The sequence below is a fragment of the Mus caroli genome, unplaced genomic scaffold (genome assembly GCF_978045245.1).
Source record: "Mus caroli unplaced genomic scaffold, Mus_caroli_1 scaffold_8, whole genome shotgun sequence".
In the NCBI taxonomy this organism is placed as follows: Eukaryota; Metazoa; Chordata; class Mammalia; order Rodentia; family Muridae; genus Mus; species Mus caroli.
In genome coordinates this window covers 124,603,077-124,625,062 of record NW_028227263.1, presented here as the reverse complement: position 1 = coordinate 124,625,062, position 21,986 = coordinate 124,603,077, and the positions used below count along the sequence as shown (strand labels likewise).

The window sequence follows — 21,986 nt, the reverse complement described above, 5'->3', positions numbered from 1 at the left end:
AAAAAAAAAAAAAAAACAAAAAACAAAAAAAACAAAACAAAGCAACAACAACAAAAACCAACTTAACTATAATAACAATGGCTTAAAAATCAAAGCTGTCCTATCTCCTGCTCATGGTCATTTTACCAACCTCACACGCCGCCTTTCACCTCTTCCTGTTCTCTCCAGACCACATCTGTAGCTCAGATCCCATCTATTACATCATTCTATGCTGTTGCCTCAACCCCACCCATGTCTAAGCTCCTCTCTGAGCCTTAAAAGTTTTGAGTGCTTTGGGTTGGGCAAGGAGGCTCAATGGAGTAACAGCCCTTTGCCTGATGACCTGAATTGGATCCCCCAAACCCACATGGTAGAAAGAGGGAATTCTGGGACCTGGTGCTGGCCACAACTGCTCATAAGAGGTGTTGGTGATATGGCAGAGGCAGGATAGAATAGGAGTTTTGTCCTGTCTTACCACACATGCTCTGTAGACGACTATTGAAAGGATGAATGAACGGAAACTTCCCAAGGCTCCTACTCTGAAGAGCAAGCTTCGCGGGTATGAACGTGTGACTGGAGCAGAGTGACCCGCTTACATGCTCCACAGGATACACACACACACACACACACACACACACGCACAAGCACACACACGCGCACGCGTACACGCACACACGCACACAAATAATTGTAAAACTAAATGTTAGGGCTGGAGAGATGGTCCTGAGTTCAATTTCCAGAAATCACATGGTGGCTCACAATCATCTACAATGAGAGGATCTGGCGCCCTCTTCTGGCATGCAGGCATATATACAGGCAGGACACTGTACATAATAAACAAACAAATCTTTAAAGAAAATAAGTTGGGGAGGGGGGTGGATAGACAGCTCAGTGGTTAAGAGCACTGTCTGCTCTTCCAGAGGTCTAGAGTTCAATTCCCAGCAACCACATGGTGGCTCACAACCATCTGTAATGGGATCTGGCGCCCTCTTCTGGTGTGTCTGAAGACAGCTACAGTGTACTCACATACATAAAATAAATAAACAAACCCTTTTTTTAAAAAAGAAAAAAAAGATTTGTTTATTTGTTTGTTTTGAGACAGGGTTTCTGGCTGTCCTGGAACTCGCTCTGTCGACCAGGCTGGTCTTGAACTCACAGAGATCTGTCTGCCTCTGCCTCCCAAGCGCCGGTAAAGGTGTACACCACCATAGCCTGGCAGAAAATAAGTTTTAAGTTTAAGTACTTTTCCCCACCCCCTTTTTCCACGCCATCTCCAAGTCTAGCCTCAGACTCTACTCCAGAATATCATATCCCACCCTCTCTCAGTACCATCTCTAAAACTGCCCCAACACCCTTACATCGGAGTTTGCATATTCTGGGCACTCTCTCCAGCTCTGCACTCCGCTCAAGCCCCGCCCCATCCCTAAAGGCCCCCGCTCTCCGAAACCCAGACCCCTCCCATTAAAACGGAGGTCCCTCCCTCCATGTCCTCAAGCCCCGCCTTCAATTCTAGGCCCCGCCCCGGGCCCCCGCGCTGCAGTGCCTGCTCTTCCGCGGCCCCGCCCTCCCCCGCGGAGTGGAGCAGAGGGCGGCGGCGGCGGCGGCGGCGGTGGCGGCGGCGGCTGCTAGAGCAGCCCGGGAGGATGGCGGCGGCGTCGTGGACGCGGCGGAGATGAGCGCCCGTGGCCCCAGGCCCAGGGCGGCGCGGCCGGAGTGGGCGGGGGTCCCGATGCAGGCCCGAGGGGGGCCATGGGGCAGGTCCTGCCGGTCTTCGCCCACTGCAGTGAGTATGGAGAGGCTCCGGCCTGGTGTGGGGCACAGAAAACCGCGTGGGGTCCTCCTAGGGTCTCCATCTTCCGCGCGCGGACTCGAGGGAGAGCCGGGAAGCCGGGAAGGAGACAAAGGAATCCTTCCCCTCCCCCCGCGCTTTGGAGGCAACTGGGGCATCCTGACCCGGAGGACCCGGTGCAATGGGGTGGAGGTGGGGGGGGGTCATCGAGATCGCGTGTTGGGGGGTGCGCGCTGGGCGCTGGATTGGGTCGCCCCGCCCAGTGTGAGAAGGAGCAAGCTCGTGGGGAGCTGTCCCCGGCCCTGGTGCTGGCCTCAGCTGACGGGTTGAGTCAGGATGGAATAGAAGGATCCGACTCCCCTCAGCACACACACATTTTGCATCTCACCCTCATGATCTGCCCGGAAGGCACTCCCAATATCACCCTGGGTGTCCGACCCCTGTCCTAAGAAAACAGTCCTCCCTGGCTTCGTTCCAAGTCTGAGTCTTTAGCGGGCTTTTCCACTCAGTAGTAGTGTGATATTCTGCAGAATATCACACTCCTCTTCAGGCCTCTGGTTGCCCAGGTGAGGAAATGAGACGGAGGGTGCGGGGTAGGGTTTCCATTTTCGAAGGCTGTCGAGGTTCTCTTGTGTGAAGAGCCCCTAAGCTAGCTCGAGGGCCTGGCTTCCTGGTTCCAAGCCTCTTGTGTTATCCTGCTCCACTCAGACATCGGCTCTGGCAGTCGGTGTTTACCCGTGCGTCCCACACAGGGTTGTTCTGACAGCTGGGGATGCCGACGCTAGCAGATCTAGCCACTTGCACTTCTTGGGTATCCAGATGCCCAAGTTCTGAGAATGTGCCACTTGGACATTTTTAGTTTCATTCCCCTCCTCCCAGCGCCCAAAGATCTCGTCTTCAGCTGAAATCACCAGGGAGAGACCCTGCAGGCCTGTCCCCAGCCAGCCCCACCTCTCTTGTCCTCATCTATAATATGCCCACTTCCTCCATTCACACCTTCACACCCCTCTGTTCTCATCCTAATCACAGTGCCTACCTCAGAAACTTTGTACTGCCCTTCCCCTCTGTCTGGAAGGCAGAACCCGAGGCGTCTGAGGTCTGATGCCATCAGAAAAGCCTTGGGGACTATTCTGTGTCAAGAGGAACTCCATCTCCCTTACCTTGTCTGACTTGATGTTTTATGGACTCTTCACAGAGTATAACTTTATGAAGTCCGGAGTTTTGTCTAATTTGCTCATAATGTAACCTCTGGGACCTAGAACAGTGCCTGCCACATAACCTGTGCTCAGTGAATGAATGAATGAATGAATGAATGGACTGAAACTTCCCAAGGTGCCTACTTGAAAGACCTTGAGATAAAGCTTTCTGTAGTCCAGGTTGGCTGGGATTGGGATTGTGTGTACTGTATATGTAGCAATCTGAAGTTACCTCCGCCGATCTCCCATGTTGGGTCTACAAGCGTGCACCAACACACCCTGTTTATTTCATGCTCGGGGTCAAACCTGCGGCTTTGTGTATTGTGAGAACCACTTCCTTAGTCCTGGTTCAGAACTTCTAAGTCTCCTCTGCTTCTCTATTCCTCCCACTCTCCTCTTCCTCTTCTGTTTCTTTAATTAATTTTATTTATCTTTAAGAGTAATTTATTTTATGTATATAAGAACTCTGCATGTATACCTGCATGACAGAAGTGGGGCACCAGATCTCATTACAGATGGTTGTGAGCCACCGTGTGGGTGCTGGGAATTGAACTCAGGACCTCTGGAAGAGCAACAAGTGGCTCTTAGCTGCTGAGCCATCTCTCCATTTTTATTTTATATGTGTATGATTATGATGTTTTGCCTTCATATATGTCTGTGCCCCACATGCATGCAGTACCCACTGATACCAGAAGAGGGCATCTGATCCCTAACAGTGGTTCCCAACCTTCCTAATGCTGCAATCTTTTTTTTTTTTTTTTTTTTTTTTTTTTTTTTTTGGTTTTTCGAGACAGGGTTTCTCTGTATAGCTCTGGCTGTCCTGGAACTCACTTTGTAGACCAGGCTGGCCTCGAACTCAGAAATCCGCCTGCCTCTGCCTCCCGAGTGCTGGGATTAAATGCGTGCGCCACCACGCCCGGCTGCAATCTTTTAATATAGTTCTTCATGTTGTGGTGACCCGCAACTGTAAATTATCTTCGTTGTAACATTGTAATTGCAACTTTGCAACTGTTATGAATTATAATGTAAATATCTAATATCCAGATAGTCTTGACCACCACCCCTGTGAAAGGGTCGTTAGACCTCCTCCAAAGAGGTCGAAACTCAGAGGTTGAGAACCTGCTACCTTAAAACTAGAGCTACAGGGCTGGTGAGATGGCTCAGTGGGTAAGAGCACCCGACTGCTCTTCTGAAGGTCTAGAGTTCAAATCCCAGTAACCACATGGTGGCTCACAACCATCCGTAACTAGATCTGGCGCCCTCTTCTGGAATGTCTGAAGACAGCTACAGTGTACTTACATGTAATAAATAAATAAATCTTTAAAAAAAAAAAAAAAACTAGAGCTACAGATGTTTGTGAGCCACCCTGTTGGTGCTAGGAATCAAACCTGGGTTCTCAGCAAGAGCAACAGGTGCTTTTAATGAAAACCTTCTCTCCAGCTTCTCTCTTCTTTTCCTTTTTCCCCTCCCCCTCCTTCCCTTTCTCCTCTCAACTGTGTTTGCATGGACTGACTGCCTCCAGAGCTTCCTGCAAGCTTGTTAAGTGTTCCACTCCCAAGCATCTCAGTCCTCTTTTTTTTTTTTTGGTTTTTCGAGACAGGGTTTCTCTGTGTAGCCCTGGCTGTCCTGGCACTCACTTTGTAGACCAGGCTGGCCTCGAACTCAGAAATCCGCCTGCCTCTGCCTCCCGAGTGCTGGGATTAAAGGCATGAGCCACCACGCCCGGCCTCAGTCCTCTTTTTGCTTTTTATTTTGAAATAATCTTGCTATTGCCCAAGCAGGCCTTGAACTTGTGGTCCTCCTATTTCAATCTCCAGTAGTTGGGAATACAGGTCTGTATGATTAGACCTGCAGCTCTGAGCTTCTGGTAACGATGTCCTTACTGTTTTACACTCTATACAGAAAGCAAAATGTCCTACCATTCAAATAGCTTAAGGTTTCTTTTTTTTTTTTTTTTTTTTTGGTTTTTCGAGACAGGGTTTCTCTGTATAGCCCTAGCTGTCCTGGAACTCACTTTGTAGACCAGGCTGGCCTCGAACTCAGAAATCTGCCTGCCTCTGCCTCCCAAGTGCTGGGATCACAGGTGTGCGCCACCACTGCCCAGCAGTTTAAGATTTCTTAAAATTCCAACTATCCAGGCCTCCAGCGATAGTGCATTTCCATCATTAAAAAAATTTTTTTAGGCCGGGCGCTGGTGGTACATGCCTTTAATCCCAGTTTCGAGAGACAGAGGCAGAGGCAGAGGCAGAGGCAGAGGCAGAGGCAGAGGCAGAGGCAGAGGCAGAGGCAGAGGCAGAGGCAGGTGGAGTTCAAGGCCAGCCTGGTCTACAGAGTAAGTTTTAGGATAACCAAGGCTCCTAGACAGAGAAATCCTGTCTTGAATCCCGTCCCCCCAACCACAAAAAGAATTTTTTGTGTGCTTACGTGTGGGTGTCCATCTGTGTGTGAGTGTTTGTGTGTTTGCATGCGTGTGCGTGAGCCTGAGTGCATGCTGCATGGGCCCTGGGCCCTTTATGTCAGAGGTCAACTTTAGAGGGTCAGGTACACAGGATTGTCAGCATGCACGTGTACCTGCTGAGCCTCCAAAGCTCGTGTCTTTGACTTAGATGAATCATCTAAGCCTCTAGGTTATAGAATCCTCATTTCTTTCCCGTTGCAGAAGAAGCTCCATCTACAGCCTCTTCTACCCCCGATTCCACGGAAGGTAAGTGGAATGGTGTGTGTGTGTCAAGGTGTCGTGACTGGATAGTCTGGAGAGTCTGAGAACCCTTCTTCCACTGCAGGAGGGAATGACGACTCAGATTTTCGGGAGCTGCACACAGCCCGGGAATTCTCAGAGGATGAAGAGGAGGAGACCACATCGCAGGACTGGGGCACCCCCAGGGAGCTGACCTTTTCCTACATTGCCTTCGACGGCGTTGTGGGCTCAGGGGGCCGTAGGGACTCAGTTGTTCGTCGTCCCCGGCCCCAGGGACGTTCAGTCTCAGAACCACGGGACCCACCCCAACAGCCCGGCCTGGGTGACAGCTTGGAAAGCATCCCTAGCCTGAGCCAGTCCCCAGAGCCAGGGCGCCGCGGTGACCCTGACCCCGTGCCTCCAGCTGAGCGCCCGCTGGAGGAACTGAGGCTGCGGCTGGACCAGCTTGGCTGGGTTGTCCGGAGTGCGGGATCTGGGGAGGATTCGGCCACCAGCAGCTCCACCCCGCTGGAAAATGAGGAGCCTGATGGATTGGAGGCCAGCGAGGCTGGAGAAGGTGAGATCTCAGAGGTGTGTGGCGGGTGTGTGGCTAACCAGGATACATCCAAGAAGAAAGCAAGCTCATGGCTTTCCCTCTCTATGACACCAGAGACGAATCTGGAACTCCGACTTGCTCAGTCTCTACATTTGCAACTTGAGGTCCTGACTCCTCAACTTAGCCCTAGCTCCGGAACCCCCCAGGCGCATACTCCATCCCCACAAAGATCCCAAGATTCGAACTCCGGTCCTGATGATGAGCCTCTGCTGAATGAGGTAGAAGAGCATTGGCGGCTGCTGGAGCAGGAGCCAATCACGGCCCAGTGCCTCGATAGCACAGACCAATCAGAATTCATGTTGGAGCCGCTCCTTCTAGGTAAGCAGTTTGTGAGCAAAGGACTTGGCTACGGAGGACCATGTACAGCTATGACAGAGGTGAAGAGATTTACACTTAAATGTGACGGGACCAGCTTGGCACAGGACCCAAGAACAGTGGAGAAGGGAGTCCCCCAAAATTACCTTTACCTGGGTGTGTGGTTTGATGGGTCTCTCCAATACACATTCACACTGGTAACCTTCTCTAGGACCTACTGCACTCAAGGCACAAGCTCTACCACTGATACACACACACACACACACACACACACGTATATATATATATATGTGTGTGTGTGTGTGTGTGTGTGTGTGTGTGTGTAATTTCCGATCCCGTTCGGCTTTTATTTTGAAATAAGCCCAGGCTGCCCTTGAACTCCATTCACCTGCCTCAGCTTCCGCTGGAATTATAGACCTGCAGCCCCCAGCCCAGACCCTGCTTCTATTGGCTCTATATAGTTCCCTACCCACCCACAAGATCAAAGCTCCTTGTTGGTACCAGGATTGGGTGCTGTCAAAAAAAAAAAAAATGAACCCTCCCTTTCTCATTTGAAGTGGTCCACCTAGAAGCTGAATATGACCCTGGGACTTACGAAATGTTTTAAATGCTGAGGCCCGGAATGGTGGCATGCACCGTTACTGTCAGTATTTGGGAGGCAGGGGCAGGTGAATATTAGTGAGTGTGAGGTCAAGCTAGTCTACACAGTAAGCTCAACTCTAGCTTAGGGTATATAGTGAGACCCTGGCTCAAAAATTTTTAAATGAATTTATTGTGTGTATGTGTGTGTGTAGGTGTGTGTGTGTGTGTGTGTGTGTGTGTGTGAATACATGCACTTGCAAATCATATCAAGCCCATGGGTTTTAGTCTTTTTAATTAACTTTTAAAATATTTAGATATGTAATATTTATTTTATTTTAGGTATATAAATGTTTTGCCTGCATGTATGTCTGTGCACCATGCACATACTTGGTGCCTGTGGAGGTCTAAGAGGGACTCACATCCCCTGTAACTGCAGCTGGAATGGCTGTGACCTGTGGTGTGGTGCTGGAAACTGAACCCACGTTGCCGTCGTCGTCGTTGTCTTCTTCTTCTTCTTCTTCTTCTTCTTCTTCTTCTTCTTCTTCTTCTTCTTCTTCTTCTTCTTCTTCTTCTTCTTCTTCTTCCTCTTCTTCTTCCTCTTTTTTTCAAAGACAGTTTCTCTGTGTAGCCCTGGCTGTCCTGGAATTCTCTCTGTAGACCAGGCTGGCTTTGAACTCAGAGCTCCACCTGCCTCTGCCTATTGAGTGCTGGGACTAAAGACATGGGCAGGTATCAATACCACCGGGCTTGAACCCAGGTCTGCAAGAGCACTGAGCCATCTCTCTAGCCCTCAAAGGACTTTTGAGAGTCCATCCTCACCTTGTAAAAGTAGAGTCTCTCTTTTGCAAGGGTTGGGGTGGGGTGTGTTGATACAGGGTCTCACTATGTTGCTCTGGCTGTCCTGGAACTCACTCTGTAAACCAGGCTGGTCCCAAACTTCACAAAGACCCACAGGAAAATCTCTCTTCTTTCTGTTGCTACATTGCTTACTCCGGGCCGTTCTCCTTTCTGGTTCAGCCTCTCATCTCTCCGAAGTTGTTGGGATTACAAATTCTGACCACGTGGGCTCTAGGGATTTGCACTGCAAGTATTTTTATGCAGTGACCCCGCCCCCACCCCCAGGGCCTCTACAAAAACTTTACTCTTTGGGCTGAAGAGATGGATTCGCTCTTTAAAGCACTTAATCTTCTCAGAGAAGGCAGGATTGCTGCACCCAACTGCAGCTCTAGGGATCTGACGCCCTCTTCTGGCCACCCTTATCACCTGCACTCATGTGGGCATACTCACAAGGAGCGCTGCCTTTAATCCCAGCACTCTGGAGGCAGAGGCAGGTGGATTTCTGAGTTTGAGGCCAGCCTGGTCTACAGAGTGAGTTCCAGGAGAGCCAGGGCTACACAGAGAAACCCTGTCAAAAAAGAAAATGAGTTTGCCAAGTGTGGTTGGTGCACATCTGTAGTGCCAGCACTTGGGAAGCAGAGAAGGCAGATCAGAATGTCAAGTTCAGACATAGGATTTTAATCCTAACACTTGGGTAGACTGAGATAGGAGGACTGGTAGTTTAAGGCTGGCCTGGGCAACATGAGACACTGTGGGTTTTGTTAGCAGTTAGTTAATTTCATGACAGGGTTTCTTTGTGTAGACCAGGCTGGCTGGCCTCAAACTCCCAGATATCTGCTTGTCTCTGCCTCCCAAGTACTGGAATCAAAGGTATATGCCACCATAGGACAAGCCTGTTTGTGTTTTTAAAAACAAACAAACAAACAAACAACAAACAAACAACAAACAAACACAACCAAAAACATTTACTTGGGCCAGATGTCATTTCTATGAGTTTGAGGCAAGCCTAAGTCTACACAGTGAGTTTCAGGACAGTCAGGACTGTGTAGAGAAACTCTGTCTCAAAACAATCAATCAATCAATAAATAAATACTTTTTGAACCTTTTTAAAATTTTTATTTACTAATTTTTAAAAGATATTATTAATTATTACATCTAAATTCACTGTAGCTATCTTCAGAAACACCAGAAGAGGGTGTCAGATCTCATTATGGATGGTTGTGAGCCACTGTGTGGTTGCTGGGATTTGAACTCAGGACCTTCAGAAGAGCAGTCAGTGCTCTTAACTGCTGAGCCATCTCTCCAGCCCCTACTAATATTTTTTAAATGTAGGAGTGCTCTGTCTATATGTACACCTACGTGCAGATGGTAGTGTGCCAACATATGGTTATTGGGAATTGAACTCAGCACCTCTGGAAGTGCAGCCAATGTTTTTAACCTCTGAGCCATCTCACTAGCCCCACCCCTCTCCTCCCAAACTATTTTTTTTAGATTTTTTTATTGTATATTTTCTTTATTTACATTTCAAATATTATCCCTTTTCCTGGTTCCCCCCACCATCGGAAACTCCCTATTCCATCCTCCCTCCCCCTGCTTCTATGAGGGTGCCCCTCCACCCACCAACCCACACCCACCTCAGTTCCCCTATACTGGGGCATCTATTGAGCCTTCATAGGACCAAGGGCTCTCCTCCCATTTATGCATGACAAGGCCATCCTCTGCAACGTGTGCAGCTGGAGCCATGTGTACTCCTTGGTTGATGGCTTAGTCCCTGAGAGCTCTTGGGGAACTGGTTGGTTGATATTGTTGTTCTTCCTGTGGGGCTGCAAACCCCTTCAGCTCCTTCAGTCCTTTCTCTAACTCCTCTATTGGGGACCCCACGCTCAGTCCAATGGTTGGCTACAAGCATCCACCTCTGTATTTGTCAGGCTCTGGCAGGATCTCTCAGGAGGCAGCTATATCAGGCTCCGTTCAGCATGCAATTCTTGGCATCCACAATTGTGTCTGGAAAAAAAAAAGTTTTTTTTTTTTTAAAGGATAAAAAAGCAATGCAAACAAGCAAACAAAACCTTCACTCCAGCCAGGCATGTTGAAAAAATACACACGGGCTGGTGAGATGGCTCAGTGGGTAAGAGCACCCGACTGCTCTTCCGAAGGTCCAGAGTTCGAATCCCAGCAACCACATGGTGGCTAACAACCATCCGTAACGAGATCTGGCGCCCTCTTCTGGAGTGTCTGAAGACAGCTACAGTGTACTTACATATAATAAATAAATAAATCTAAAAAAAAAAGAAAAAATACACACATTTAATCCCAGTACTCTACAGAGAAGAGACAGGTGCGGTTTGTGTGTTTGTGTGTGTGTGTGCGCCCGCGCGCGCGCGCGAGTTCCAGCTCCTCACAGCAAGACCTTATCTCAAAAACAAAACAAAACAAAACATTCTAGTTTTCCCTAACTGTATCCTTTGGTCATTTGTAAATAGCCTCCGCCTTCGTTTTGAAAGCCTGGGCCTCCAGGAACCGCAAACACTTGGTTAAAGACAGCTCCCCGTCTATTTACTAAGTCCCAAATTGGGAATTGTCCCCACCTCTCTGGCCAGCCATTGGTTGGGTTGCAAAGGGGCCCTTTCCCTCTGCTCTTTCCCTCGGGTCCCTCTCAAGTGGGCAAAATCCCCAGGAGCCGGGCGTCTGCAACCGCTCTCTTGGAGCCAAGATGGGGAGTAAAGGTGGGCTTGTTGGACGGCTTGGAGCTGGGGTCTGGGAAAAGAGCAAAGGGGTTCAGATTAGTTCTTTCCTCCCAGCGATCAGGGGCAGGGTTTCCTCCTGGGTGTTTGGACCTGTCAGAGAGGCCTGTTGGAGCTGGGGCAGTATATCAGGGGGAGTCTCGGGAGGAGGTTGAGGGGACATGCATGGGGGTCCCCTGTACAAGCCAGAACTTTGGGGGCCGGGAGCAGGGAGGCTCCCATCCCCCAGCCTCATGTTCTGGCTACGGAGCTGTCATTCAGGGCTGGATGTGCCAGCACAGCTGCGGGAGGCCCCCTCCCCCTCGCGTGCCTAAACTTAGCCCCGCCTCAGGCGACCCGGCCCCTCCCCCACCCGCTGGTATCTGTCTGGGGAGACAGACTAGGAGGGCCCCCTCATAAGGAAAGGAGGGCTGCTCTTTAGTGTTGTCTGGGAAAATAAGTATAACGAGTACGGAAGCGAGGGGGGCAGCAGAGTGTCTGGCCAGTTGAATGGGTTGTCTTGAGAGCAATAAGGAAGGGAGCTAGAAGGAAGGATACTGAAATCAAAGTTTGGGATGCAAATGGGTGTGGCTTCTTGGGAGGACTGTAGGGTTTAAGATGAACCATTAAGGGCTGGAGGTACCCCACCAGGAGCTCAGGCCCAGCTCAGGAACTGAGCTGGACATATCTGGGAGGGGTCAGTAGTTTGTGTTTACTATTCAGATTAACAGGACTTTAACCACACACCTAGGACTTTAAAAATGCTTTGGTAACTAGGCATGATGGCACGCCCCTGTCATCATCCCAGCACTTGGGAGGCAGAGGCAGGAGGGTGGCTGTAAATTACAGGTCAGCCAAGGCTACCAAGACCCTGACACAGAAAAGGAACAATAGCAACGAACAAAAATTGTTAATTTTCCTTGTGATCGATCTGACAAAATTTACACTGTTAAACAATAGGGAATAGGCTCACCCAAGAGATGATATTCCAACTTGGGAGTGTATTTCAGGGAGTGCAGAAGTGAGATGTTACAGAAGAGGGGTACAAAACAGGAGATGACTCCCTACATTGAGTTCAGAGCTGCATAAAATGAAGAATGTCGCAGCCACAATAGAGTATTATATAGCCCCAGAGCCAGGCATGGTGTCACAGAGCTTTAATTTCAACATTCCAGTGACAAGGGCAAGTGAATCTCTGTGAGTTCAAGGCCAGCCTGTTCTGCATAGGAAGTTCCAGGACAGCCAGGACTACATAGTGAGACCATATCTCCAATAAATAAAACTTGTCAGGCATGTAGCTCATAGTATAATAATAATATATAATATAATATAATAATATATAATAAAAGATTATAGACAGATAGATGGGTGGGTGGGTGGATGGATGGATAGATGGATGGGTGTGTAGATGGACAGACTGACAGACAGACAGATAGATACGACTGGTCAGGGATGTAACTCATGATAGATAGATAGATAGATAGACAGATAGATAGATAGACAGACAGATAGATAGATAGATAGATACATACATACATACACAGTCAGACAGACAAACAGATAAGACTGGTCAGGGATGTAACTCATGATAGATAGATAGATAGATAGATAGATAGATAGATAGATAGATAGATAGATAGACAGACAGATACATACATACATACATACATACATACACACACACACACACACACACACACAGTCAGACAGACAAACAGATAAGACTGGTCAGGGAAGTAGCTCAGTTGGGTTTTACCTAGCATGCATGAAGCCCTAAATTTGATCCTCAGCACTAAAGGGTAGAGGCAGGAGTAGTTGCCTTGAGTTTGAAGCCGGTCAAACTTAACTCAGTCTAAGAAAAAGAAAGGTTGAATTAGAATAATCAGGAGTTCAAGACCAGCCAGGGCTTCCTAGTTTGAAGTGAGCCTTAGCTTCACAGTGAGACCTTATCTCTAAAAAACAAACAGTAAGGGAGTGAGCTTGGTCAGGTCGGGTCCCAACATTGTCTTCTTTTCCACAGTGGCAGACCTGTTGTACTGGAAGGACACCAGGACGTCCGGAGCCGTCTTCACGGGCCTCATGGCCTCTCTCCTCTGCCTCCTGCACTTTAGCATCGTGTCCGTGGCTGCGCACCTGGCCCTGTTGGGTCTCTGCGCCACCATCTCTCTCAGGGTTTACCGCAAAGTGCTGCAGGCCGTGCACCGGGGCGACGGCACCAACCCTTTCCAGTGAGAATGCTTGGCTCTGCCCAGCCCCGCCGACAGACCGTCCATTGTGACCCTTGACCTCACCCTCCGCATTGCCCTCTCTCATCCATTTTCATTCTGACTGTGAACCCTGCTCCCCTGTAAACCCTGACCTCTCCCTTTATCCTTGATAATTCTTGATTCCCTTTCCTAATCTTAAACTTGACCTCAGCCCTCTCTACAAAAATCTTCAGCTCTAACAATGGTCTTCTACCAAATGTCCTGTTCTTAGAAAGCTACTTGCCCAAGTTTGAGCCCCGCCCACACAGAGAACCACACCACACCCCTTTATCCCATCAGGGCCTACCTGGACATGGACCTGACCCTGACTCGGGAGCAGACAGAACGTTTGTCCCAGCAGATCGCCTCCCACGTGGTCTCCACAGCCACACAGCTACGGCATTTCTTCCTAGTAGAAGACCTGGTGGATTCTCTCAAGGTACCTCCAAAACTGCTCCGGGACTCTCAACTCTCTCCTCTGTGCCCGTGGTGGGGGGTGGGGCAACAACCTGTATGTCTTTCTGACATCGAGCCTTACCCCACAGCTGGCTCTTCTCTTCTACATCTTGACCTTTGTGGGAGCCATCTTCAACGGCTTGACTCTTGTCATCTTAGGTGAGCTGGGAAGGCGGAGGCCACGGGAGGGGGGCGGGGTGGAGGGTGAATGGGAGGTTCGGAGGGCTGGGGGGTTGGGGGGTGGAATATGGCTCCACATGGAGGGCAAAGAGAATCTTCTTGTGCACTGTGTGGAAGCATCACCTGTCAATCAAAAGCTGTTGGGCTATTAGCTTAGGGAGGAAATAGGGGGCCGGAGCTCCTGCAGGAAGAGAGGAATAGAATCAGGGTTTGCCCCAGTGCTGATGAGAGGGTCTCATGAAACTGAGAAGAGGTAACCAGCCATGTGGCACTCATAGAAGAGAATAAACGGGTTAAATCAGATAGGGGCTTGTCAGGAAACAAGCCCAAGCTAGCCTAAGCATTTGTTCATGAAATATTGAGTCTCAGAGTCGTTATTTTGGGAATTTGGTCGGGAGTGGAAAAGCCCCCAATGGAGCTGACCCTTTGCCAGGAGAACCTCACACCCCCATCCCCCATCTCTCTCTCTGCATCTGTAGGAGTGGTTGCTTTGTTTACCGTCCCCCTTCTGTACAGACAACATCAGGTGAGTATGGCAAGCTCTCCATTGCCAACATGGAAGCCAAAAATGGGTGGTGTGACTGCCTCCCTTCTATAGCCAAGGTCCCACAGACATCATGTCCCAGGCAGAGTCAGGAGCTCTGTAGACACTCAGCACTCAGAGAGTGGGGCAGGAAGATGGTATGAGTTCCAGACCAGCTGCATAGACTCCACCAGTGAGGGGCTCGCTCATGGCTCAAGGAAGGGAGGTAAACCATTTCTCATGTAAAAGCCTGTGGAAGGCCATGAGTTCAATGTCAGTGCCACCAAAAAAGTAAGGTGGATTAAAGTTCATATTAAACTACTGTTACTACATCACTCCCAACTCAGAGCACGGCCCAAGCTGCCAACCCTCAGTTCTGAGATATGTGGGTGTAGCATCAACAATCTGAGGACCCAGGAGGCTGAGGCAGGAGGATCATTGCATGTTCAAGGCCAGTTAGGGCTATGTCGCAAAGCCCTGTCTGAAAAACTAAAAACCAGGCAGAGATTGTAGCTCAGTTAATAGAGTCCTTACCTAGCATGCATCTTCATGGTTTAATCTCTTAGCAGTGCATAAAACAGGATGTGGTGGTGAACACATGTAATCCCAGCATTTGGGAACTAGAACAGAATGTTCGAACTGCAGCTACATTGCATGTTTGAGGCCACCTCAAGCTACATGAGACTCTGTTTCAAAACAAATAAGGCAGAAAGGCCGGTTATGCCAGGCAGTGGTAGTACACACCTTTAATCCCAGCACTTGGGAGGCAGAGGCAGTGGAATTCTGAGTTTGGGGCCAGCCTGGCCTACAGAGTGAGTTCCAGGACAGCCAGAACTACACAGAGAAACCCTGTCTTGAAAAAGAAAGAAAGAAAGAGAGGGAGGGAGGGAGGGAGGAAGGGAGGGAGGGAGGGAGGGAGAGAGAGAGAGAGAGAGAGAGAGAGAGAGAGAAAGGAAGGAAGGAAGGAAGGAAGGAAGGAAGGAAGGAAGGAAGGAAGGAAGGAAGGAAAGAGTCAGTTATGGTTCTCACAGTTGAAACTGGAGTGCTAGAACCTCTTCCAATGTGGGATGCTGCCTTCAAGCATCCTATATCAATTACCCAGAACCCTCTTTGTCTCTTTGGTCTCCCCAGGCCCAGATTGACCAGTATGTGGGGTTGGTGACAAATCAGTTGAGCCACATCAAAGCTAAGTAAGTACATGAGAAGATGACAGGGAGGAGAGTGGAGCCTGGGATATTTGCTGCTGCTTGTGGGTTTTCTTTTGTCTCCCCCCCACCCGCCCCCAGCTCCCCACTTCCTCTCTCAAAGCAGGTGCTATCTTCTGCACCTCCTCCATCTCAAGTCACACCTCATGGCCCCTAATTTTGCTCCCTCAGGATCCGAGCTAAGATCCCGGGGACCGGAACCCTTGCCCCAACAGCATCAGTCTCCGGATCCAAAGCCAAAGCCGAATGAGAGGGGTGTCTTTGCCCGAGGGACGCCTGTCCACACCCCAGCAGCCCTCTTCCCTTCCATTTCCCGTGCATCCACACCCTCTCCCACTCGGCCGAGCCATTTCCCAGTGGGAAGTGCCTGAGCGACCCGGACTACATTTCCTAAGAGGCTCTGCTCTAAGAGTCCAGGAAAAGGCCGCGGAGCCTGCTGGGACTTGTAGTTGAATAGTCAGGACGCTGCCCTGCACTTCCGTGACCCGCCGCTAGAGGCGCCGTGAGGGGTTGGTGCCTCTGAAGCCACCAACCCCTATGCTGGGGCTTTGCATGGGGCCCAGGCGAGCCTTGAGCTTGGATTCACACTGTAATAAAGACTCCTGTGGAAAATTCACTGCACTCTGTGTTTTAAAGTCCCTCCACTTACACCTTCCTACACTGAAAAGAATGAAAACAAACAAACAAAAACATTAAACAAAAAGAACCTCTAGCGATAATGTTATCCTTAAATCCCAGCATTCAAGAGTCAGAGGCAGGTGAATCTGCACAGTGAGTTTCAGGACAGCCAGGGCTATGTAGAAAGCCCCTGTCTCAAAACAACCACCAAGCCGGGCGTGGTGGCGTACGCCTTTAATCCCTGCACTCTGGAGGCAGAGGCAGGCTGATTTCGGAGTTCGTAGGCCAGCCTGGTCTACAAAGTGAGTTCCAGGACAGCCAGGGCTAAACAGAGAAACCCTTTTTCAGAAAAACAAGAAACAAAACAAAACAAAAAAAAAACAACAAAAAATAAATAAAATAAAATAAATAAATTATTGGGGCTGGTGAAAAGCACCTACCTTCAAGCTGGTCGCCCGCGTTCCATCTCTGGAACCACGTCGCGAGCGATCAGAAACGACTCCTTCAGGCTGTGTTTGCCCAGCCCTATATATGCATTCAAAAATAAATGTTGTTTTTTAAAAGCCTGGCATGACAGAGGGAGGTGGATTTCTGTGAGTTCGAGGCCATCTAAATAATCATACCTGACTCAAAAAAAAGAAAGGAAAATAAAAAATTAAGATCAGTGAGTCTCCCGGATAAAGGCACTTGCTACTGAGACTTGGCGGTATGAGTAGGATTGGGGGAATCGACCAAAAGATAAAGCAATGCAGGGCTGGAGAAGCTGGCTCGGTGGTTAAGAGCACCAGTTGCTCTGCCAGAGAACCAGGGTTCGATTCCCAGCACCCACAGAGTGAGTGGCTCACAGCCACTTCTAACTCCGGTCTCAGGGATGCCCCCTTTTGGTCTCTATAGGCACTGCATGCACTGTGGTATACAAACATACACACAGACAAAACATAAAATAATATTGGCAATAAAGACTGGGAGAGCTCTTTCCAGCCAGCGCCGAGCGATGTGCATCTCTCGGGACAATTGGCACAAGCGCCGCAAGACCGGGGGTAAGCGAAAACCCTACCACAAGAAGCAGAAGTATGAGCTGGGACGGCCCGCTGCCAACACTAAGATTGGCCCTCGCCTCATACACACAGTCCGAGTTCGAGGAGGCAATAAGAAGTATCGTGCCCTGAGATTGGATGTGGGGAACTTTTCCTGGGGCTCTGAGTGTTGTACTCGTAAAACAAGGATCATTGATGTTGTCTACAATGCATCCAACAATGAGCTTGTCCGCAACAAGACTCTGGTGAAGAACTGCATTGTGCTTATTGACAGCACGCTGTACCGACAGTGGTACGAGTCCCACTATGCACTGCCCCTGGGCCGCAAGAAGGGGGCCAAGCTGACTCCTGAGGAGGAAGAGATTTTAAACAAAAACGATCAAAGAAAATTCAAAAGAAATACGACGAAAGGAAAAAGAATGCCAAAATCAGCAGTCTCCTGGAGGAGCAGTTCCAGCAGGGCAAGCTTCTAGCCTGTATTGCCTCACGACCAGGCCAGTGTGGCAGAGCAGACGGCTATGTGCTCGAAGGCAAGGAGCTGGAGTTCTATCTTCAGAAGATCAAAGCCCGGAAAGGCAAATGAGCCTCATGCATAGTGTAATAAAGGTGTCTGCTGCTCTCTAAAAAAAAAAAAAAAAAGACTGGGAGACAGAGCTGTCTCTATGACGTCATCCTCTGACCTCCACATGTGTGCACACATACTCAAGATAACAATAAGAAGGTTTTCCAAGTGTGACCCAGCAGAAATGCTCAATCTGAAAAGCATCTATGGTTTTATTATTGTACTCTGTGATAGTGTTTCCCAGATGTCAGCTATTCCCTGTGAGGTCCATGCTAGGGCTGTAGTTCAGTGGATGGGCACTTGCCTAGTATATACAAGGCTTGGGTTTAATAGCCATCAACGCCTGACACAGAAATGCCTAATGGGCAGCCAGACTTGGTGGCACACATCTGTAATCCAAGCACTGAGCTCCAGGCCTGAGTTCCAGGCCAGCTACATAGTTCAAAGTCAAACTGAGCTCTAGTAAAACCGTCTTAAAAGATCAAAGGCTAGGTATGGAACTGCCTAGAATCTTCCAGAGAGGGATGGAGGTGGGGAGTGTGGCTCAGTGGTAGAACCCTTGCCTAGAATCCCCCAGTGCGGGGCTGGAGTATGGCTCAGTGGTAAACAGATAGCCTAGCTTGCCAAGGGCCCTGGGTTCAATCCTCAGCACTATAAATAAAACAGAGAAAAATAAAACAGAACAAATACCTTTTATATGTGTAAGTACACTGTAGCAGTCTTCAGACATTCCATAAGAGGGAATGGAAGCCACCATGTGATTACTGGGATTTGAACTCAGGACCTTAGGAAGAGCAGTCAGTGCTCTTACCCACTGAGCCATCTCAACAGCCCACCACTTGGCTCTTGATATACATATCATTGTAGGAGACGTTATAGACATTGCTCTACATAGTGGGAAAGTCAGGCATGAAGTGCAGCATCTAACTAATCTAACCGAGAGGGTCTGGGAGACGCCTAAGTCACTTGCAGCCAAGCCTGATGACCTGAGTTCAATCCCTGGTATCCACAAGATGGAAGAAGAGAACTAACTTCCAAAAATTGTCCTCTGCATCCAGGAGGCAGAAGTAGGCAGATCTCAGCAGAGTCACAGGCCAGTCTGGTTGAGGTAGTGAGATCCAGGCCAACCTGGGTTACATTACTTCTTTTTCAAATATTTTAGATATTTTCTTCATTTACATTTCAAATGCTATCCGGAAAGTCCCCTATACCCTCCCCCCGCCCTGCTCCCCTACCCACCCACTCCCACTTCTTGTCCCTGGCGTTCCCCTGTACTGAGCCATATAAAGTTTGCAAGACCAAGGGGCCTCTCTTCTGGGTTATGTTATTAAGTTATTAGACAACCCACCCCAACTTCAGAACTGCAGTATTTGTATCTCCAGCCGAGTTCTACTTTTTTTTTTTTTGAGACAGTGTTTCTCTGTGTAGCCCTGGCTGTCCTGGAACTCACTTTGTAGACCAGGCTGGCCTCGAACTCAGAAATCCGCCTGCCTCTGCCTCCCGAGTGCTGGGACTAAAGGCGTGCGCCACCACGCCCGGCTCCGAGTTCTACTTTTAAACTTTAGTTCACTGTTGCTGCTACTGCCACCCCCACCCCCACCCCCATGAGGCACTGGCTTAGCGAGGAAAAGGGCATAGGTCACAATCACAGAATCTCACACACCTGCACGGAGGATGGCAAGGTGGCCTGGAGGGTAAAGGTGATTCCTCCAGCGGACATGGTAGAAGGACGGAGCCCGCTCTGCAAGTTGTCCTTGCACACGCACCTACATGAAAAAATAGTTGTTGTTGTTTTTAACGTTTTCTAAAGATGCTTTCTAAGACACAGTGTTCACATCAAAGAATCAGGTGAGGGGAGAATTCTGGTGAGTAGTGGGTCCAGGAACACTAAAGCCACTGGTCTATCTCAGCACCCCAACTCAGGGCGCGCGCGCGCACACACACACACACACACACACACACAAACGCAAAGTTTCAGAATTGATGTAGCTGTCATTTAGCTCTAGCGCCTCCCAGAGGCCAGCCCAAAAGTCGACCCAAAGTGTAATTCATTGGTTCCTTGTGATTCCTCTATGCCAGGAATTCTTAACTTGTGGTGGGGACCCCTTTGGGGGTGGAATGACTCTTCCACAGGGTCATCTAAGATCACTGGGAAACACAAATACTTACATTACTATTCATAACAATAGAAAAATTACAGTTATGAAGTATCAATGAAAATAATTTTATGGTGGTGGTGGGGTCACCACAACATGAGGAAATGTATTAAAGGGTCCCAGCACATGAGGAGAACCACAGCTCTAGGGAATTCTGTGTCTCAGATGCATTATGCAGGTGGGGAAACTGAGGCTCAGAGAAAGGTTGTGACGACATCTATTCACCTACACAGTCAGGTAGTAAGTGACAAGCATGTGGTGGTTTGGTTGTCTGTTGCAGGGGAGAAAGTGACCCTTTTCTAATAGTTAAACCGGGGTCAGGTCGGGGAGGTTTTACTAGGTGGTGGTATTTTCGAGCAGGATGAGAGGCTTTGGGCCACATGGACATGGGGAGGGAAGGCAACCAGGCTGAGGAGATTAACCAAGGAGGAGTGTGCCTATGAGAGCCTGCAGCATCCCTCAAAGCAGTTCCAGGAGGGTGGGGTAGGGCTGTTTATGGAGCGAAAGAGGTTAGATTGTAAGGATCTGTGAACTAGGTAAAGGAACTCTGATTTTCTGTCTTCTTATAAGTCATCATAAGATTTAAATTGCTTGTTGTGACTCATGCCTGTAATACCATTGGGAGGCTGAGGCAGGAAGATTGCATAAGAGTGAGACTATATATATATATATATATATATATATATATGCAACTCTTATAAAAGAAAACATGGAATTGGGGCTGAGTTACAGTTTCAGAGGCACAGTTCATTATCATCATCGAAAGAAGCAAAGCATTATGCAGGCAGACATGGTGCTGGAGAAGGAGCTGAGAGTTCTACATCTTGATCCGAAGGCAGCCAGAAGGAGACCGCGTTCTGCAGACAGCCAGGATCCCACTGGCCAGACTTGAGCGTACGTACCTCAAAGCCTCGCCTCCAAGTGACACACTTCCTCTAACAAGGTACACCTCCTCTAATAAGGCCACTCCTGCCAATAGGGTCACTTCCCCTGGGCCAAGCATATTCAAACCACACTAAGTAGGTTTCATTTCCCCTAGGGAGTTGGGCTACAGGAATTCGGCTGTGGTATTGTCCATGCCTGTGCCTTAGTTTCCCTGGGCTAATCACATAGATATAAAAAACGGATGGTTTTTAGCGTCTAAACGCAAGGGGAACGAGTTGGTTGTCAACTCCATCACCTAGGGACTCAGTAGATTCCCTACATACTTGCAGTTCTACAAAGGAACAGCAGGTGTCGCTCTGCGGCCGCGTGCCATCAGACCCTACGAAAGTCTTGCTTCTCGCTTGCAGAAAATCTCGAAATCTGCTACGAGGGGCCGCGTTTTTCCATTGAAAACAAACAAACAAGCAAGCAAACAAACAAACAAAAATAAAACTGACTTTTCACTTTGCAAAATATTCTGCTCTTAGCTAGGGAAACAGGCACTTTAGGCGCTGCTTCCCAGAATGCAAGGCGCTATGCAAATGAAGCTACTTACTTTTGAGTTAGTAGGGTCATTCACGGAACACTTTACTGAGGAAACACATGTTCACAAGAAAAAGTGAAAAAAAAAAGTTCGAAATCATTGAAATTAATTATCTACTGTATACCACAAATAGTGACCATAACTGTAAAAAGTATTATTATCTGGCCTTTATATTACTAACCGAAAATAGTCCATCCCGCCCGGATGATCCTCAGTGGTCTGGGGTGCAGGCTTCAAACCTGTAGCTGTTTAGCGACAGAGTGGTTCAATTCCACCTTTCGGGCGGGAGTATCTATCCCATTTTGCCCCTTGCAACTCACATTTCTTGTACAAAAGCGACGAGGGCGGAGTTAACCTCTCTGAAGATAACCCCTATTCTCATTTATTCTCTCTTCGTTCTTACACTTTTTTTCCTCCCAGGAATTTCCGGCCAAATACATCTCAAAAATGGATTTAAATTAGTCTCTAAAATTCTAGGATGTTGCTGTCTCTCCTTAAACGATTTGCTCATCCAGTCATCTGCTCTTTTATGTATTTAGTCACGCATGCATTATTAGTCATTTTTATTCATTTGTTCACTCCGGCTCAGTCCTGTCTCTGCGTTGGAGCAGTAATGGGGATACAGTTGTGATCACACCTTTAGCCCTGGTCTTTGAGGTAACTGAGCCAGTGGAGAGAGCACGGCGGCACCAGGCAATTGTGTTTTTAATGAACTCGAGCATAGAAGGTCATCTCACAAGGAGTCCTGAGCAGGGTGGCCTTGAGACACACACTTAATGGAAGACAAGCTGACAGAAGAGCGAGAATGAGGGAACCGAGGC

At 48.7% G+C, this 21,986-nt stretch overlaps 1 protein-coding gene, 1 long non-coding RNA gene, 1 other non-coding gene and 1 pseudogene across 6 annotated transcripts; 3 read left to right on the top strand and 1 right to left on the bottom strand.

Annotated features, from left to right (window-relative positions):
* The first annotated feature begins 1,541 nt into the window (after positions 1–1,541).
* Positions 1,542–16,046, top strand: Rtn2 (reticulon 2). 4 transcript variants are annotated; one of them, XM_021168507.3, is made up of 13 exons: positions 1,542–1,762; positions 5,624–5,668; positions 5,748–6,218; positions 6,312–6,586; positions 6,996–7,032; positions 10,324–10,329; positions 10,556–10,717; positions 12,735–12,942; positions 13,261–13,399; positions 13,506–13,575; positions 14,076–14,122; positions 15,251–15,309; positions 15,496–16,046. In XM_021168507.3, the coding sequence occupies exons 1-13, from the start codon at positions 1,729–1,731 to the stop codon at positions 15,572–15,574; spliced, it is 1,632 nt and encodes a 543-aa protein (XP_021024166.1). In that variant the 5' UTR covers positions 1,542–1,728; the 3' UTR covers positions 15,575–16,046. The 4 variants fall into 4 exon arrangements, with proteins under 4 accessions (XP_021024166.1, XP_021024167.1, XP_085698215.1 ...); XM_021168508.2 differs by lacking the exons at positions 6,996–7,032; positions 10,324–10,329; positions 10,556–10,717 and having other exon boundaries at positions 6,312–6,575; positions 15,496–16,042; XM_085842089.1 differs by lacking the exons at positions 5,624–5,668; positions 5,748–6,218; positions 6,312–6,586; ... (1 more) ...; positions 10,324–10,329; positions 10,556–10,717 and having other exon boundaries at positions 1,559–1,762.
* Positions 9,882–10,660, bottom strand: LOC147003461 (uncharacterized). The gene is made up of 3 exons (XR_015048009.1): positions 10,580–10,660; positions 10,097–10,270; positions 9,882–9,995 (listed from the first exon to the last, which is right to left on the bottom strand). It is a non-coding gene; the product is annotated as an uncharacterized LOC147003461 (long non-coding RNA).
* Positions 16,047–16,936: 890 nt separating the features above from the next.
* LOC110298957 (small ribosomal subunit protein eS8 pseudogene) lies at positions 16,937–17,587 on the top strand (annotated as a pseudogene).
* A 3,776-nt stretch (positions 17,588–21,363) lies between these two features.
* Trnastop-uca (transfer RNA opal suppressor (anticodon UCA)) lies at positions 21,364–21,450 on the top strand. The gene has a single exon. It is a non-coding gene; the product is annotated as a tRNA-Sec (tRNA).
* The last annotated feature ends 536 nt before the right edge of the window (positions 21,451–21,986 follow it).